The sequence below is a fragment of the Lithobates pipiens genome, unplaced genomic scaffold (assembly GCF_037356315.1).
Source record: "Lithobates pipiens isolate NorthernLeopardFrog02 unplaced genomic scaffold, aLitPip1_a1.2 Scaffold_8, whole genome shotgun sequence".
NCBI lineage: Eukaryota > Metazoa > Chordata > Amphibia > Anura > Ranidae > Lithobates > Lithobates pipiens.
In genome coordinates, this window is record NW_027507903.1 from 486,924,164 (window position 1) to 486,942,285 (window position 18,122).

The 18,122-nt window shown below is 43.1% G+C and overlaps 1 protein-coding gene across 1 annotated transcript; it reads left to right on the top strand.

The window, feature by feature from the left end:
* Nucleotides 1-1,452: 1,452 nt before the first annotated feature.
* On the top strand, nt 1,453-16,015 carry MRPS35 (mitochondrial ribosomal protein S35). Its single transcript, XM_077468988.1, has 8 exons — nt 1,453-1,617; nt 2,378-2,430; nt 3,475-3,648; nt 4,801-4,861; nt 8,002-8,141; nt 9,504-9,613; nt 9,725-9,794; nt 15,278-16,015. The coding sequence occupies exons 1-8, from the start codon at nt 1,503-1,505 to the stop codon at nt 15,527-15,529; spliced, it is 975 nt and encodes a 324-aa protein (XP_077325114.1). The 5' UTR covers nt 1,453-1,502; the 3' UTR covers nt 15,530-16,015.
* The last annotated feature ends 2,107 nt before the right edge of the window (nt 16,016-18,122 follow it).

The window sequence follows — 18,122 nt, forward strand, 5'->3', positions numbered from 1 at the left end:
CCGCGTCCTCCCGACAATAAAGTTTGACTCCGCCAGGTGCCTGGACTGACACCTGGCTCAGCCTCTTAGCGAGTTGCTGAGAGCCTGAGACAGATGCTCATCACTCCAATGAGTGAGGAGGGAGATGAGCAGAGAGCTGTGACTCATCTGCAGTTATCTGCTCACGGAGCTCTGAAAACCGAGTGAGCGGCGGTGTTCGATCGATTGGTTCTCAGTATAGAGGCGCCGGGGCACAGATGCAGCATTGGACCTATGTTGCATCCACCTAGGTAAGTATAAATCTGAAAAAAAAAAGAAACCCTTACTTCTCTTTTAAAGTGATTGTAAACGATCACCTTGTAGAACAGCCCATTCCATTTAAAATAGAAATGAAAGGCAAAACATTTGTGTATAGATATAAAAAAAAATTGAAATACCCTTTTCCCCTTTTTTATAAGTAATCACATTCCCTCTGTTCCAGTGGTGACTGGTCCATAAGGGGCGCATGGACGCCGCCTCCCCAATCTCCATGCCCTGCCCCCTCATCTCCATGTGGGGCGCCGGACACATAGGTTTCTATGAGGTTTTTTTTTTGAAGCACATGATTAGAGTCTGAGGTTTTAATTGGCTTCAAAAATGTTGAGCTCGGGGCGCAGAGCACTGCACCCCAAACCCACCCACTTGTGACATTAGTGAATCAATTTTTGCTATTGTCTTCCGGCTTCTCCTCCTGGCCAATCAGGACAGGAGGCGGACCTTAAGAACGGATTAGCCGGGAAGAGAAGCCCGGGAAGCTGCCAATTGGATGGGGTAAGTGTGGACCTGGCAGGGGGGGGGGGGTTTGTTTGCTGCCCCCCCCCCCCAAAAAAAACGGAGCACCAGCCACCACTGCTCTGTTCTCAGCTGCATAAGAGCTGGGGCAGGAGAAGCAGCAGCAAACTGATCTTACCAGTGAATGGCTGTGAAGCAGGGGGCGTGTTGGGGTAAGTTTGATCATTGGAGGAGAGCACGCTGAGGTACCAGCAAAGCTAAAGAGCTGACCACAATGTGCTCTCCTGCTTAGTGTGGTCAGTTTTTAATAGAAAAGCATAAAGACTGACAGGAACACCAGGGATTTCACATAAAGGAAACAATACAAAGAGAACAGGAGACTTTTCCATACAAGTACATAGTACAGCAAGCACACATCAGGGATATGAAGTGTTGGGGTAACAAACGCTTTGAATTGTCTATAAAGCCTGAGCTTAAAATGTTTAAATGTTGTATTATTTATTTCTTAAATCATAAATAAAATAATTATGATATCTGAACGATCTTTCAATATACTTTATTTGGTTTTGCAAACAGATGATCGCTCAGTGATGGAGCGCTAGAGCTGGATCTCCGCACACACACAGCACAGCTCACGACTGACAGGCCTGGGCGTTGACATTCCTCCTCCCTCCTGTGATTGGCAGGCGCGTCTTTGCTCCGCCCCTTCCTGGCGTGTCCTGGGCCACTCTCCGTAATCTGGGTGCAGCAAGATGGCGGCGTCCATGCTGAGCAGGGTATTTGTGACCCTTCGGACCCCCGGGCTGTGCAGTGTGGCCCCGGGGAGGGCGAGGCATTACACTAATGGCCCGGCCGTGTCACGAACAGGTAAGGGTGCTTTCATATGGACTACAACTCCCAGCATGCCTTCTATATCCCTTAAAGGGGTCCTCTGTTGGTTGAACTACAAATGTCAGCATAACAGTGTCTCTGGCTGGGGTGAGACTTGATAGGATACCATAAGGGGGCGCAACAACCCACAGGGTGAGCTCAGTATATTTGGTGGAGCTGTCATCACATGTATTTTATCATTTTATGTAATATGACAATTATATGATATTTATTACCCCTCACAGAGATCACATAACCCCCCCCCAACAATGCCTCCATCTGTTCTTCTACCCACCATCTATGTTCAGGCATCATCCAGGGTCACCATCTACTTCCTGTACTGAGACTTAAGCCCATAGATTACACAATCCTGTAAATTCTGATGTCTGTGCAGTTCTTGGCTGTGTTCATAAATGTCTGACACAGATGAGCCCCTCACCTTGCGATTTACTACAACGTTACACTGTACAGTCTGATCAGTGGGGGAGAGGAGACTGAGGAAATGCTTCCTCCTGCCTGCATCAGACTGATGACATCATCTCAGCCTAGGCAAAGTCACTGACCAGATGATAGAAGGTGGATCTTTTCTCATGAATGCTGCTATATAATCTGAAATGCCAGGAAACTACTAAATATCATATCATATGTGGATGATCTGTAAACGCATTAGAATGTGTGTAACTTTTCATATCCAAAGCTATCCAGTAAGTAGCATTGCATTGTTTTTTATTTTTGTCTTCATTTCCTTTGTGTTCAGTTCCAGCCCACAACAGACCGCGGTTTGCACAGAGACAAGGAAGAAGCAAAACAGTAAGATGCCTTTAAAGTGTAAATATGGACCAAATCAAACTGTCATGTGATGCAGTCTGTCAGTATTAAAAAGTAGAACTATAGGCAAAACAGAGATTTTTTTTTATTTAGTTATTTATTTTTTCTTCATTGGTGACCGTATGCCCTCCTTCCCCCACCCCCCTTTTTTTTTTTTTTTTTACATTTATTTCTTAATTTTTCGAAAAAAAAAAAAAAAAAAAAAAAAAAAAGTCCATATATCCCGAATACCGCCATACGCTACTAACCATGTACACTTATCAGAATACTATATATATATATATATATTCCAATTTATTTTTTTTTTTTTTTAAGGTGCATTTTGAAGCATTACATATACTGAATTAAAAATTTTTAAAGCTATATTCTCTGGTCCCCAAACTGTGACCCGGGGGGGCAGATGCGGCGCTTTGCTTGCTGTCAGCAACAGTGTGGCATAGTTCCTGCCACTGATACTAACTGTGGTACACTATTCCTCTCACGGATACCTACCATGGGGCACTATTTCTCCCACTTATGCCAACTATGCTGCCACGTAAAGCGGAGCTCCACCCTAAAGTTTAACTTCTGCTCATCGGATTTCCCCCCCCCCCCCACTCCTGCGGAGCCACAAGTGGCACCTTTTAGGGGGGAGGGGGGTACAGATACCTGTATACTACAGGTATCCGCACCCACTTCCGGGCATAGATAGCCACAGAAAATCCACAGATGCCCGCTTCCCCATTCACCTGCTAATTAAGATAATATTCTGGACCCCTTTACATTACACAGCCCCCGTACCTCTGGAACCCTTTACGTTACACAGCCCCCTCAAGTTATGCTTTTAAATTGCGCAAACTCGTGGAATAGCGACAAACTGCAGTACTTAAAAATCTTGATAGAGAACATTTCCACAGGTTACCAGTTTAGAGTTGTGCTGGAATCATTGCTCTCCCTGTAATTATTCAGTAGTCGCTGAAGGAGTTGGTGCTCTCTATATGTCTCTGTATAAAACTGATCCTAACACAATTTGATTGTAATGCTCAGCTTCAGGTTACTACTCCACGTACAGAAAGAATGCTTCTGGATCAAGACTGGACCAGCGTGTATCCGACAGCAGCATCTTTCAAGCCATCAGCTGTGCCCCTTCCTGTGCGGATGGGCAATCCTCTGAAGAGGGGGGCACCCCCAGACAAGTATGGTAATCTGGAACTTATGAAGGTAAAATTTATTACTTTGCATGTGTCAAGCAGTTGCAAAAAAACTTTATTGCTGTATCATGATTTGAGTTGCATTATGTGTCCACTGATGTTAATGTGATACAAAGCCGGATAGTTTCAGCTGAGCATCTGGGGAAATATGGAAAGCAGGTGTTGCCTTTTGGTTATAATTGCCAGTCAGTACAATAATGGAGGCAATAAAGCTATTTCATATGTATATGCGAGTGTACATATTGCCACTGTCACTATTTTTGAGTGCGTTTTTAGGTAGGTAGTGTAAGTTGCATTATTTACACATTTAGTGCTACGTGCCAAATTTTTCTTGGTTTAAAGGAAAATTATTGCACCAGTTTTAAATAAAGCTATGCAGATGTTGACTTTTCTTGCCAAGGATTAACTTGGCGCTAAGGCTAGATTCACAATATTATGACCCATGTTATGCGTTAATTTCAGATGTGTGGGGGGGAAAAAAGTCCCAGACCCCTTTCTTTAAATTGAGCCGCATGGTGCATGCAAATTTTTGTGCTGGGTTTGCAGATGCAATGTACGTTTTGTTGCTGGTCAGAAATGCGGTCCTGACCTGCAGAAACGTGAACCTAGTCTAACCCTTGCTGCTTCTCTTTTGGACTGTCTGATGCAGTGTTTATAAACCTTGTTCAGACATGGGACCAAGAGATGCAGAGTTACATTGTTAGCTTTTGTATCTACTGTTTCATTCATCTGTAGTTAAAGGGCCTTTTCACATGGATGATCCAATCGGGTCCGCCTGTCAGTTTTTCAGGCGGACATTATCAGAAGCTGCAGTCCATTTATACCTGCCTACCTCACGGTCCGGTCAGGCCCGCTACAAAAAACGTAGGAGGACTGCATTGTATTCCATTTGGGTCGACCAGATCAGAGGCCGCTGGCTGTAAACGGACAGCAAGGTCCATTTACTCGCAGCCGCCCATAGAGCAGAGTGGGGTCTGGCTTTTTTTTTTTTTCTTACCAATTTATCTGTGAAGATATGCTGTTTTATTGTTACATCATTGAACTGCTGGCTAAATATTTCTGAGTAACTACATTTTTATTTCACCTCTACCCTAAAAAAAAAAAAAAAAAAAAAAAAAAAATGTACTTGGCGGTAAGCTGTTTTCCCTTGATGCTTTTCCAGGTTCCTAACTTCCTGCACCTAACCCCCTTGGCTATTAAGAAGCACTGTGCTGTTCTGAAAGGTAAGTGCTCTGCTTTTTGGTCAGTAGATACTTAGAGGGGAACTTGCAGGTTACTCAAATCTGTATTTATATATGGAGATTTTCCTCCCTTTTATTTTGCATCAGACATCGACCTACTGTGTCCCGAAAGGTGTGTGCCAGTGGCGGCTGGTGTCAAATATTTTTTTTTGGGGCGGGCGCGAATTCAGAAAACCTCAATTGCAGCCTCACTGTAACCCATGAAATGTGGCCACTGTGCCCTGTGCCCCCCCCCCTCGCCGTCTGCCCGGCACTTAGCCTATCTTGGTTGCGGGTCAGGCAGCGGGTGACGGCTGAGAACTGTGGGATCTTGTATCGGGTCAGACAGCGGCTCCTGTCTCCTCCTGATAAGTCACAGCACCTGTCCTTTCAGCCAATCAGGTGACGAGTATCAGACCCACACTACCTGATTGGCGGAGAGGCGCTTCCATGTTAGAAAAGAGAATATTCATTCTCTTTTCTAACACCTGGATGGACTGTAAGCGCAATACCCTCGACCACCTGCAGTGAAAATGTGCTGCTGTAAAAAGATGTGCGGAGCTGGCATTCATTCTGAATGACACCCCCACACATGTAACAATGCAGCACATTTGCAGGTGCAGGATCTGCAAGGGATTTCCCTGCAGGCTGCATTTTGGAGAAGGTGCATTTTTATAGGAAAGGCAGGCACTGTGGCCCATTCAAATGAATGGACTGCCGTGCCCGAGTAAATGTGGCACACACACACATAGGTGTGAACTGGGCGTTGTGGAAGAGCTCCCCCCCCCCCCCCCCCCCAAACTTCCAGTTTTACAGTTACATATACTACGTCTACCATGATTTATTGTGCCTGCTTCAACTTCAAATGTGTCAGTTACCATTCATTTGCTGTGAAAAACTTGCTTTTACTCAAGAAGACTGCGGGTGGTGCAATAATGAATAGGAGGTTTCCTGTGCTTTTATGCACTAGCATCAGAATTTGGTTAATTTTATGGTTCCACTGAGGAGGATGGCTTGTATACCACATTGGGACCCTGTAGAGCCAACTTATTCCTTATGAGAGTGTGATCCCCGGATTTCTGACAGGATCAATGGGTATTTTTTTTTTTTTTTTCTGATAAAACAAAATGCTTTTATAGTAAGTCCCTTATTTACAAATGCGTTCCATTCCAAGAGCTTATTCATAAGTCCAACAAAGATCAGTGCTTGCAGACAAAGGTTGTGAACGCTGATCAGTGTGTTCTAGTTAGGGGAGTCTCCCTATCAGAACACAATGGCTTAGCAGGCAAAATCACTGCACCAACATTGCTTGTGTTAGTACACCGCTCCCTATTTATTTATTTTTTCCGTTCAGCTCGCTGGGTTGAACGAAAAAAGTTTGTGTGTGTGTGCCAGGCTTTACATGATTGGACATGCAAACACACGTTCATCTTTGCAAGTTGAACATTCGTATGTAAGGGGACTCACTGTAATGGTTTGGGTTTACGTACTGTACACTTTATTTACATGAAAAAAAGATGTCCTATGGAGGTAGCTAAAGAGAAGGCAAACACAGCTTGTTCTGAGGCTCTCCTTGTCTTATTGAAAACTTGGTACTTGGTGGACTCCTCTGGTAAGGGAGGGGTTTCTGCTGTTGGGACCTAATGAGTTTAAATGGGGGGGGGGTCTACCTTTAAGCACTGCTGAGGATGATGCTATGGGACTAGAATGTCATCTGTTGGCTGGATAGAAGATGGTATAAAATCCTAATCAATGAAGTCATCTGCCCCCTGCTGGAGTCCATGAATTCTTACATTAAACTTCTCAGCAAAAAGCAGACTTTGTTTTTCCAGTGAGGAGTGGAACTGAGATCTTGGGGGAAACCGCTTTTGCCTGGGGGTTTCTGGTGATCTTGGAACAGGCTGCTATTTAACCCAATCCCTTGTTGATTTCACCCACTATAGTCCGTTGTGGGTGCATTAATTAAAGGGGTTGTAAAGGTAATTTATTTTTTATTTTTAAATAAACATTATACCTCCACTGTGCAGCTCATTTTGCAGAGTGGCCCCCGAACTTGGTCTTCTGGGGTCCCTCAGCGGCTGTCTCGGCTCCTCACCGAAAGAACTAAGCACCTTCATGATGGCTCTCTTGCATGGCGATTTTGTTTTTACAGGCGCGGTCCCGTGTTACAGGCGGCAACTATAACTTCCTTTTTGTTTTCTGTCTGTGCTGAATTCTTATCAGTAACATTGTTCCTAGCTCTGAGACTACAGAACAACTTTCCTCCCCCCCCCCCCCCCCCCCCCTTTTTATTTTTATTTTTTTATATCGAGGGGGGGAAAAAAGGGACTGTTCTCTGTAGTCCTGTCCTAGGGTGACAATACTCATCCATGGATACAGTAAGCGACTTTTGCCACCCAAGGAGAGAAATTGTGATTTCGGCAGGACCATGAAGTGAAAAACAAATGTGTTGTGCAAGCTGCAATACATTACCAGATTTGTTCTTGGGTTTAGATACATTTTAAACTAGTGATGTGCAATTTTTTAATTCTTGGGGCCCTTTCAAAAGGGCGGACCGATCAGGTCTGCCTAGCCATTTTTCAGGCGGACCTTCCAGTCTCCTCTACAGAGTGGCGGGTGTCAATGGATTTGTTTGACACGTGGCAACATCCAATCCAATCCAGTCCTGTCCACTGAAAACACATGGTTGGGGATCCATTCCCCATCCTTATGATGAACTGAATTGGATGGCAGTCGGGTATAAACAGACAGGTGATCTGTTTCTATCCGACGTCCCATAGGACAGCAAGCTGTGTCTGTGTCCCCTCTGCATAAGCAAAGTGGACATGGACTAGCCATCCGCCTGTTTAGCAGGGATCAGCAGACAGATTCCTCGCTGAGCAGGTGGACTCCAACAGAACCCACCCCGTGTGTAATGGGCCTTAAGGGTCCTAGATTGTTCAGGTTTTTGATGTAGGGACAGACTTTTATTATTTTTCTTTAAGAAAACATATATTTAATCAACATATCAATTTTCTAATGAAAAATATATGAAAGTTTGATTGAAGCTGAGCAGATTTCATCATTGGAAGTCCGTTGCTTTTTGGGTATAGGAGACATGATGTGTTTGTATATAATTATTTTTATTTTTTTTAAATATATAGAGTTCTGCACCGAGTGGCCAGCTGCACTTTCTGACGATGACCAGTGCAAGCAGCATTTCCCAATAGAGTTAAAGTCTGTGGATTATGTGTTCGCTGGGCCGTCAATCCGTAACCCAAAAGCCAGGGTAGTGACCTTGCAGGTGAGTGAAACAGCCTGTTCATTTAGGTTATCCAAAGCTGAGAACTGAATCAAAAAAAAAATTTTTTTTTTTTTTTTTAATATCTTTCTTTTTGCTGTTGTATGACCATTCCAGTTTTTTTGTTTAATTTAGTGATCATGTCATCCTTGGTTACGTTGGGGAAAGTTTCTTGCCTCATGATTGGATGCCTAGGCTAGCTTATGACCGGATGGCAGCGACAAGGGGCATCCTCGCTAAAAGGGATCCTGGTGGTGGCTCATTTTATCCAACATTCTCTGTTTCTCTTTTGCTTGCCCTCTAAACGTTTCTTTAAATGCATGTTTTAAGACACTTTATTGAAATTTCATAGAACAGTTTCTTTCCCACCAAGTTGCATTTGCCAATACCCCTCTGGTGTCAAAAATATTGTATCTAATATTTAAAGTGTCATTGGCTCTACAATTCATTGCTCATGCTGTGTGGCAATGCTTTTCCAGTGGACACTCCATCTTCAGCATTCCCACTCAGTAGTTTGCTTAGTCCCAGTTTTCCTCTGGCACGAAGGGCTGCACTTTCTCTTTTTCACTTCCCATGAAGTCACCCCATGTGATACTCATTGCCTTGCTTAAGTGTTATGTAAGAACACCTTTCTGACATCCCTTTTAGATGTGCATGTTTCTCCCTGCTGAGTGTTGTAGATATTAGTTGTAGGGTCCCTCCCCCCCCCCCCCCCCCCCCCCCAGAAGCAGGTCTGATGATATGTAATGAAGTAACTGATCAGCAGATTGGGCACTCGGGGGTTGATTTACTACAGGCAAATAGACTGTGCACTTTTGCACGTGTAGTTGCACTCTGCAAGTGCAGTTGCTCCAGAGCTTCCTAAATGAGGTAAGGCTTCACTTTACAAAGAACACGCAATCGCATTCAAGTAAAATACAAAAAAAAAAATGCATTTTTGCTTGCACGTGTATGGATGATGGAAGTCAGCAGAACTCTTCCTCATTTACTAAGCTCTGGATCAACTTCACTTGTAAAAGTGCAGTCTATTTACCTTTTATTGAAACAACCCCAGTAAGTCTATACCACCCATAGCAAGGAGGCATGCATGTCTAAAGGATTGCCAGGGATGTGTTCTTTCATATATTACTTGGACTCAGAGCTTTGTTGCACGTTGAACCTTCTCTTCCATCCCAATACCAGATGGTGAGGAGCAGAGGTACATGGGCTTCATCACATGATCACAAAATAAGAGACAACAAAAAGTGTTTAGTGAAGTTATGTGATTTATGGCCAGTTAAGGTCTTTAATGCTTGTATATAATAAGTAGTTCTAATAGATTTGCATACTGTCTCTACAATTTATTTTTTATTTTTTCTCTTGTAGATAAAGCTCTGCAGTTTGAGTCTTGATGAACACGCTAGGAAAAAGCTGATTAGACTTGCAGGGTCTCGGTACAATGCAGAAAGGGATACTTTGACAATCCAGACAGACAGGTGACTGAAAGTGTTCTTATTTATGTCTCATTCTCTTATCCAGGTACTGGACATTGTGTCAGTCTGAGGGCAGCAGTATGGTTGTAACCATTTCTTCTTTCTGTTATTCAGGTGTCCTTTAAGGATGCAGAATGAGGATTACGCCATGTATTTGTTGACAGTACTCTACCATGAGTCCTGCGTAAGTGTTTCTTTTAAAGGTTAACTCCATGAAAAATGAGGTTTCCATATTTGATAAATGGAGGGGCTCCCATCTCATTTGAAAAGCTGCATCTACACCTTAGTGCCTGCTACAGTGGTGGCTGCTGATAAAAATTTTGGGAGGGCGCAAACCCCTCCAGGTCCTTGCCTGCACATCCTCGGCTGTCACGGCTCCCAATACCCGGGCACACTATACACCGAGCGCGCACACACATTCTACAAAGAGGTGGAGGGGTTCCAGCAACACTCACATTTAGTTATATTTTAGCACCTGAGTCGGTAAGGATGAATTAGCCCGCTCTCGCGCTCTCTCTCTCTCTCTCGTTTTTTGACACATTTTAAAACGGCCTATTGCGGTGAAACTCACCCATCTACTTATCACAGGTCACTGTCAGAGTCCCACATAGTAGCTGCCTGCCATAATTTACTGCAAGTGCAAAAGACGTTCCACCGAAGCAGTCTGCCGGGAGGGGAAAAGAGCAGCAGCTTGACAGACTGCCAGTACTCTGATATCAGAACTGAAAAAGTGCAGTGCATAGGTGACCATCCTTACTGGAGCTTGTTCCTGTTCCTCCATCATCTGGCCCGCACACACAGTCCAGTCCACTCTACACACAGCATAGTGAGTGATGGCCGGGAAACCAGAAGTGACGCCGCAAAAAGCGCCATCCTCCAGTCCCCGCCAATCAAACACAGATAAGGAGCCAAAGGGACAAATGAGTGGGGAGTGTTCAGGGTGCACTGCTTGCGCTCTAAACATGGGGGAATCGGCTTCCCATCGGTTGATTCGCAAGCTGGGAATCTTCCTATAGACCGCTATGTGTCCGACACCTGGTCACTCTTACAGTGACCACTTTTTTCATTTTAATGGACGGCAACCACTGGTCTGCTAGCATTTATTCCACCTGATGTTTTCAGCACTAGGATTCTCAAAGAAAACCAAGCTTATGGTGGTGCTGAAATATCACAATTCACTGGCAGGGGTGCTGTAGTTATGGTCAGCAGAGCTAAAATCCAAAAATGTAATTTGGTGGGATATATATATATATATATATATATATATATATATATTTTTTTTTTTATATAAAAATTTTCCCCAGCAGCAAGCGACATGCCAAACCTGATCTGCCAAAAAAAAGCGTGCGTTTCTTTTGTGTAAATTGCCTACTGTGCAGCATACACCCTCGGCTCATTCCCAGCATCTGTTTTTGTACAATGTTACTCGGGCATGTGCGTTATCTCACAAAAGTGAGTACACCCCTCACATTTTTGTAAATATTTTATTCTATCTTTTCATGTGACAACACTGAAGAAATTACAGCTACAATGTAAAGTGGTGAGTGTACAGCTTGTATAACAGTGTAAATTTGCTCTCCCCTCCAAAATATCTCAACACGCAGCCATTAATGTGTAAACCGCTGGTAACAAAAGTGAGTACACCCCTAAGTGAAAATGTCCAAATGTGGCCAAAATGTCAATATTTTGTGTGACCATCATTATTTTCCAGCACTGCCTTAACCCTCTTGGGCACCGGAGCTTCACAGGTTGCCACTGGATTCCTCTTCCACTCCTCCTAGAGGACATTAGAGACCTTGCACTCCTCCACATTCCATTTGAGGATGTCCCACAGATGCTCAATAGGGTTTAGGTCTGGAGACATGCTTGGACAGTCCATCACCTTTACCCTCAGCTTCTTTAGAAAAGCAGTGGTCATCTTGGAGTGATGTTTGGGGTCATTATGTTGGAATACTGTCCTGAGGCCTGGTCTCCGAAGGGAGGGGGATCATGCTCTGCTTCAGTATGTCAAAGTACATTGGCCATTCATGGCCACCTCAATGAACTGTAGCTCCCCAGTTCTGGCAGCACTCATGCAGGCCCAGACCGTGACACTCCCACCACCATGCTTGACTGTAGGCAAGACACACTTGTCTTTGTACTCTTCACCTGTTGCTGCCACGCACACTTGATGCCATCTGAACCAAATAACGTTTATCTTGGCCTCATCAGACCACAGGACATGGTTCCAGTAATCCATGTCCTTAGTCCACTTGTCTTCAGCGAACTGTTTACAGGCTTTCTTGTGCATCATCTTTAGAAGAAGCAATACTGGCAGCACTCAAAAATGTGTAAATGTATCATAACACCATGTGACCTGGTGGATACATAAGTATAAAAAATGCCACATCCTGTATTAAACTTGAGAATAAAGAGACATATTTTTTTTTTTTTTTTTTTTTTGGGGCTATGGACTTTCTAGGCACAATTACCACAGCATAATTTTAAAAAAATATATACATTTTTTTATTTACAAAAACACTAAAAAGTATACATAGTCAATACATAAAACAATCATCAGTAATCGAAAAACTCATCCCCCTTTTGTTTGTTGCCGCTAACAAGGTATCGGTATTATTATATTCAAATGAAAAGACACCATACAACACTTTAAGATATATAAAATGGTAGGTAATCCAGAATTGCAGAACATCAATGAGTGTTGGACGTTTATCATAAGCTCAACGTGTTTCGCGTGTCTTCACGCTTCTTCTGGAGCTGTTTTAACTGATGAGTCTATAAAAATGGGGATAACTGGACTAATGCCAGGTATAGAACAATTTTCAAAAGGTATAGGGTACCCACTAAGGATGTAAGCCTGCTTCCTCCAAAAAATACCCAGACTGGATTAGCGCGCTGATAAATGAAGGAATATTCAATGTATTAAGAAAGAGGCTGGGAATCATAAGACCACAATAGTGGGATCACGAGCCTGCAGTATCATTTATTTATACCCGACTAAGGATCACATCCATAGAGCGCTCCAAGTAGAACAGTGCTACCTTCCAATACCAAGGGTTAGAGGGATCTATCACTCTGGTGTTGAATATAAACCAAGTCCCGCTCAGCCAGCGTTTAAGGAGACCCCGATACATGATACAAAGTATCCTTGAAAGGCATCTCCTTAAACTTTTTTTTTTTAAATTATGTTGTTGTGATTGTGCCTAGAAAGTCCATAGCCCAAAAAAAAATGTTTTTCTTTATTCTCACTGGCAGCACTCATACGTCTATTCCCCAAAGACAACCTCTGGATATGACGCTGAGCACGTGCACTCAACCTCTTTACTTCTTTGGTCGACCATGGTGAGGCCTGTTCTGAGTGGAGCCTGTCCTGTTTAACCGCTGTATGGTCTTGGCCACCGTGCTGCAGCTCAGTTTCAGGGTCTTGGCATTCTTCTTATAGCCTAGGCCATCTTTATGTAGAGCAACAATTCTTTTTTTTTTTCAGATCCTCAGAGTTTTTTGCCATGAGGTGCCATGTTGAACTTTCAGTGACCCGTATGAGAGAGTGAGAGCGATGACACTAAATTTAACACACCTGCTCCCCATTCACACCTGAGACCTTGTAACACTAGCGAGTCACATGACCCCCGAGCAGGGAAAATGGCTAGTTGGGCCCAGTTTGGACATTTTCACATAGGGGTTTACTCACTTTTGTTGCCAGCGGTTTAGGCATAATTGGCTGCGTGTTAAGTTATGTTGACGGGACAGCAAATTTACACTGTTATACAAGATGTACACTCACTAATTTACATTGTAGAAAATTGTAATTTCTTCAGTGTTGTTGCATGAAAAGATATATGAAAATATTTACCAAAACGTGAGGGGTGTACTCACTTTTGTGTATATACGTGGGAGTTTCATCATCACCCGCTGCCCTATGGAAGAAGACCAGCAGATGTCAGCAGTGATGAAGGGGGAGCATGAACGCCACTACAGGATAGCTCACAAGGATATCCGCGGGGTTGCTTTAAACCTGGAGAGTGTAAAATCTGGTGCAGCTCTGCATGTAAACCAGTCTGCTTCCAGGTTTTATTGATCAAGCTGAAGTTAAAAGCTGATTGACTATCATGCATAGCTGCAACAGATTTTGCATGCTCCAGTTTTAGTAAATCAACCCTAGTGTGTCATAAAGTGCAAGTGTGTGTATAGGGCAAGAGTTTCCCCACCCTTGAAGTGGTAATGTTCTGCTTTAAAATATGTCTAAATCTGTTGTGTCCCTTTTGTGTTTTGCACAGTTGTACATGCTCCTCTCCTGTAGTGAAGTTGCTTACTCTGATTTCACTGCACACTGTGAGCTGTGGTTATGTATGATGTCACTAGGGCTAACATTCATTATGTAATGTTAACCAAAAGGTTTGTTTCATTTTACTATAAATTTGTTTCAACATGTTGATTTGGAGGGAGGGGGGCAAAATATAAGCATTTTAAACTTCAGCTGTAGCATGTTTTATTTTTGCTTCACAAAACCAGTTCTAGTGACTATATGGTAATAAATAGTTCTTTCACAGCCTGAAAAGGTGGGTCACACAACTTTTTTTTTTTTTTTTTTTTTTTTTTTTTATCCTTATTAAAAAAAAACATACTTTACAGTTTGGTGGGTATACATTTATTTTATATAATGGGCTTTCCTGAAGCTAGTCCACAGTTTGGGAGAATTTCTGAGCTTGGCACCAGTCTGTGGATTTGGCAGAGCCTTTACACGTTGTCGTTGGTGTTGCTGGGATCCAGAATTCACTGTGCGCCATCTGATTCCAGGCCGTCCCCTGCACACAAGCCTCGGGCTGCTTTCATTACCTTTCAGTGGCTGATGGATTATTCAGCAGCTCCTCACCGGATGAATTGGCTTTGATTGCTCTGCATATTTTATGAGCCTCTGTGACACTTGTGATTTTTCCATGATCCTGGCAAGTGTACTTTGAGTGGCAGGACTTGGGGGGGAATCCCAGGGTGAGCAGCATTGGCCTTGTGAAACCCCTGTTCTGTTTCAACATCCAACAAAGGATAGGGGCACAAACTGGGTGCTATGTTCCCAAAATCGGTCACACCGCAAAGGATTTGTGAGTTACAAAGCTTGATTGCTAACCTATTGCAATCAAAAAACTCCAATTACCCCAAGAGGATACATTTTATATACAGTAAGCTGGTACATTGATACATGATGTATACAAAGCTCCCCATATTAAGCCTAGGTTCACATGTGTGGGTCTGGAACACTGCCTAATCGCATGCATTTCAACCTGTGGGGAAAAAGCACTGCTTCTTAGCAGACGGGGGGGGGGGGGGGCTGGTGATACCATTTAATTCTTTAGCAGTACCATGTGGCCCATTTTTATTTTATTTATTATATAGGCCCAAATGAATGGGCTGCTGTACCCACAATGTCCGCATGCATTTGATTAAGTTCCACTGTGTAACAGGTCACACCCTCCCTGACCTTGCATTCATCTGCCCATCTCTCCAGAAGGACAGCACCAACTTTATTTTGGCATAATACAGGGTCATCATCTACATTCTGGACTAAGATGGTGGCTCATGGATGACACAATCATGTTAATTTTGCTACAAGTGGAGTATTTTTGTGTAATTTTGAGGTATTTCTGACTTTTTTTTTTTTTTTTTTTCCAGAAAACTGAAGCGTGGGAGAGTGAGAGGGAGGAGGCAGACATGGACGAGTACATCTGGGAGGGCAGCATGTCTGAAAAGAACGCCCTACAGACTCTTTCCATGTCTTGTGCCACATCCAGTGAGGAAATACTCCAATCTCCCAGTGTTCAGGAATATCGCAGCGCCATGCTGAACCTGCGCAATGAAGGCGAGACGGAAGACAATATCAGCACCTACAAGGAAAGTGTGAAGAAAATGCTGAACATTGCTTAGACTTCCCCCTGGATATCCAGACTGTGCCACTGCTTCATTTCCCAAAAATCGACCTTCCTATTCTCTGTGGGAGGGGTGAGACGCCATCCACTGCAGGGAAATATTGCCATGTTGGAAAGGGCAGGGACACCATGCACCGCAGTGAAACCGAGAAGAGCACTGACGCCAACCACAGCAGGGAACTATTGCCATGTTCAGAGGGGCGGAGACATCTACTGCTAGGAAATCTCCCTATGGTGGAAAAGGAGATACCAACCACTGGAAGATAATTTATCAATTGTGGGAGGGGTGGAGGCATAAAATATATTAGGGAAATGTCACTATTGTGGTAGGAACAGGGACATGGACTTCTGTACAGGCATCTCATCTTTGAAAATTAGCCAGCTGTAAAAACACATTGTAATGAAAATGAAATGTCAGTTGCCCTATTAGCTCTTATCTATGAACAGTGGAGTAAAAATAAACCTCACCTTTCTTAATATTCAATTTACTGTGAAACGTTTTGTAACTTCTGACACCTTTTGAACCATTAGTGTAGTGTTTACTTGAAACTAAATTTTAAAGCAGTTTTTTCATTGCCATATGCTTGCTGTGCTATATTTGTGTATTATATCTAACACAGAGGAGCAGCCCCAATTGTATGTCGGTGTAATCGGCATCGCCGCTGAATCACTTACTGGATATAAACACGGTTAGACATGGCCTGAAAACCTGGGCCCATCTTTAGAGCTATGCCCGATAGGCTGGTTCCAACCATGTCTTTGTCTCTCTTGATTTAATCGCATAAATATGTCTGCAGGCAGTCTCAAGTGTACAAGTCTATAGAGAGCTCTGAAGCTTTTTAGCTTGAGGGTGGTCTGATCGTACCTGATTGATTGGCCTATAAGTCTATGCTTTCTGTCAAGTAAGCCTTTACTATAGCTAAAGCCTTGTACACACAATGAGAATATCGGACGCATGAATCGTCGTCGTCCTTTTTTTTTTTTTTTTTTTTTTTTTTTTTTTCGGATGCTAGTCTTAAATCAAAAATGTAAGAGTTTACTAGAAGTTACATACATTCTCGTATGACAAAATACAACTTTGGATGTGATATAACTTATTGTAATAGCTTCTTTTGTTTGTAAGCATGTGTGGACTTCCCTTTTTTTTTTTTCTTGTCAAATACTGTACTGATTGAACAAAAATCGCTAATTCTGGTATCGTACGATAACATTTTCGTCTTTGTCCCTTGGGATAAATCCGCATGAATTGTGATTTGGCTCTCAAAAGCTGTGTACTAATGGTCAGATTGTCGTACGTTCACCTCCAAAAGCAGTATTTTTTGTCTGATGTTCTCTGTGTGCAAGGCTTTACTCTGCTAAATCATAATATCCTCTGTTACTAGCATGATTTGCAGTCATCGAAAGTATCAACTTTGGCATTCATTTGCATAGACCTATAACCCCACCTTCCCTAACATGAGTGCTCTGATTGCCTGCTCAGTTAATCTATCTTGATGATGATTTTAGTTAATCATACAATACAAGATGCAGGTTTTTGTTAATAAGACTTCCATCTTCCATCTTCAGTTGTTAGGACTACCCATATAACCTTTCCCACTCCAAGCAATCCTGAGTTTTTTTATTTTTTTGCCAGTGCCGTTGGGTGATGGACAACTTGTCTCCACTGCGGGCAGGTTTTTGACTTGTACCTGAAAACTTGAGAAGAATATGCTTGGTTCATCGCAGGGTCCTTTTATCTACTCTGCTGCATCTACAGTCAGTGTTAAAATTGTTGCAGTTTCTGGATTGGTCACCTATCAGCATCTACTATCAGAGTACCCAGGTCTCCTCCAGACTTCTAAAGCCAAGTCCTCCACTCAGTTCTGGATATCAAAGCCAGCCAACTCTAGCATCAAGTTCATCTCTCAGTTGGAGGGAGTCTTTTTGCCTTTTCAGCCACCTGGACCTATTCTTTCCTTTTGGTCTGGGATGGTGTTCCAGGGATACAGAATTGCACTCCCTGCCTCCTCCGCTCTTTGCCCTGAAAGCTTCCCGCTTCACCAGTGAGATTGCAAGCCTTCCAGATTGCTTTGTAGAAACTTCACTCTTAGGGAGTAATTTCCCAGCTCCCTCGGAAGAATGATTTCATGGATTTTATTCAAACCTGTTCATGGTCCCGAACCCCAATGTGGCATTTCCCCATCCTAGACTTGAAGGTTCTCAACACCTTCTTGCAGGTCTGAAAGTTCCAGGTGGAATCTGCCCTATCGGTAATTTTGTATTTCTTCCAAAAGTGGATTTTCTAGCATCAATGTACTTTTAAGGATGCATGTCACCCCCCCGCCCCCCCGTGGGCATTACCAAAGACTGGGTTTCCTCCTTTCTGATGCTTTGCCAGACTCTAACTGCAGCTGTCTTCTTTTTTTCTTTGTGGGTCTTTCTGTCTTCTTTTTTTTTTTTTGTTTTGCCTACAGCAAGTGAAATGCATTCTCAATCAGGTGATTGACTCAGCCATGGCAGAATATTCCACTTCTTTTCCTTCAGAAGCTCCTAGGTTGCTTTCGCAGTGTGTTTTAGATCATTGTCCATCTGTACTGTGAAGCTATGTCCAA

Excerpts from the sequence above, each read along its gene's own strand:
- MRPS35 (XM_077468988.1), top strand. The coding sequence starts at position 1,503 with ATGGCGGCGTCCATGCTGAGCAGGGTATTTGTGACCCTTCGGACCCCC. Across the intron at positions 1,618-2,377 it reads CCCGGCCGTGTCACGAACAG|TTCCAGCCCACAACAGACCG; the intron begins GTAAGGGTGCTT and ends CTTTGTGTTCAG. Across the intron at positions 2,431-3,474 it reads GACAAGGAAGAAGCAAAACA|CTTCAGGTTACTACTCCACG; the intron begins GTAAGATGCCTT and ends TGTAATGCTCAG.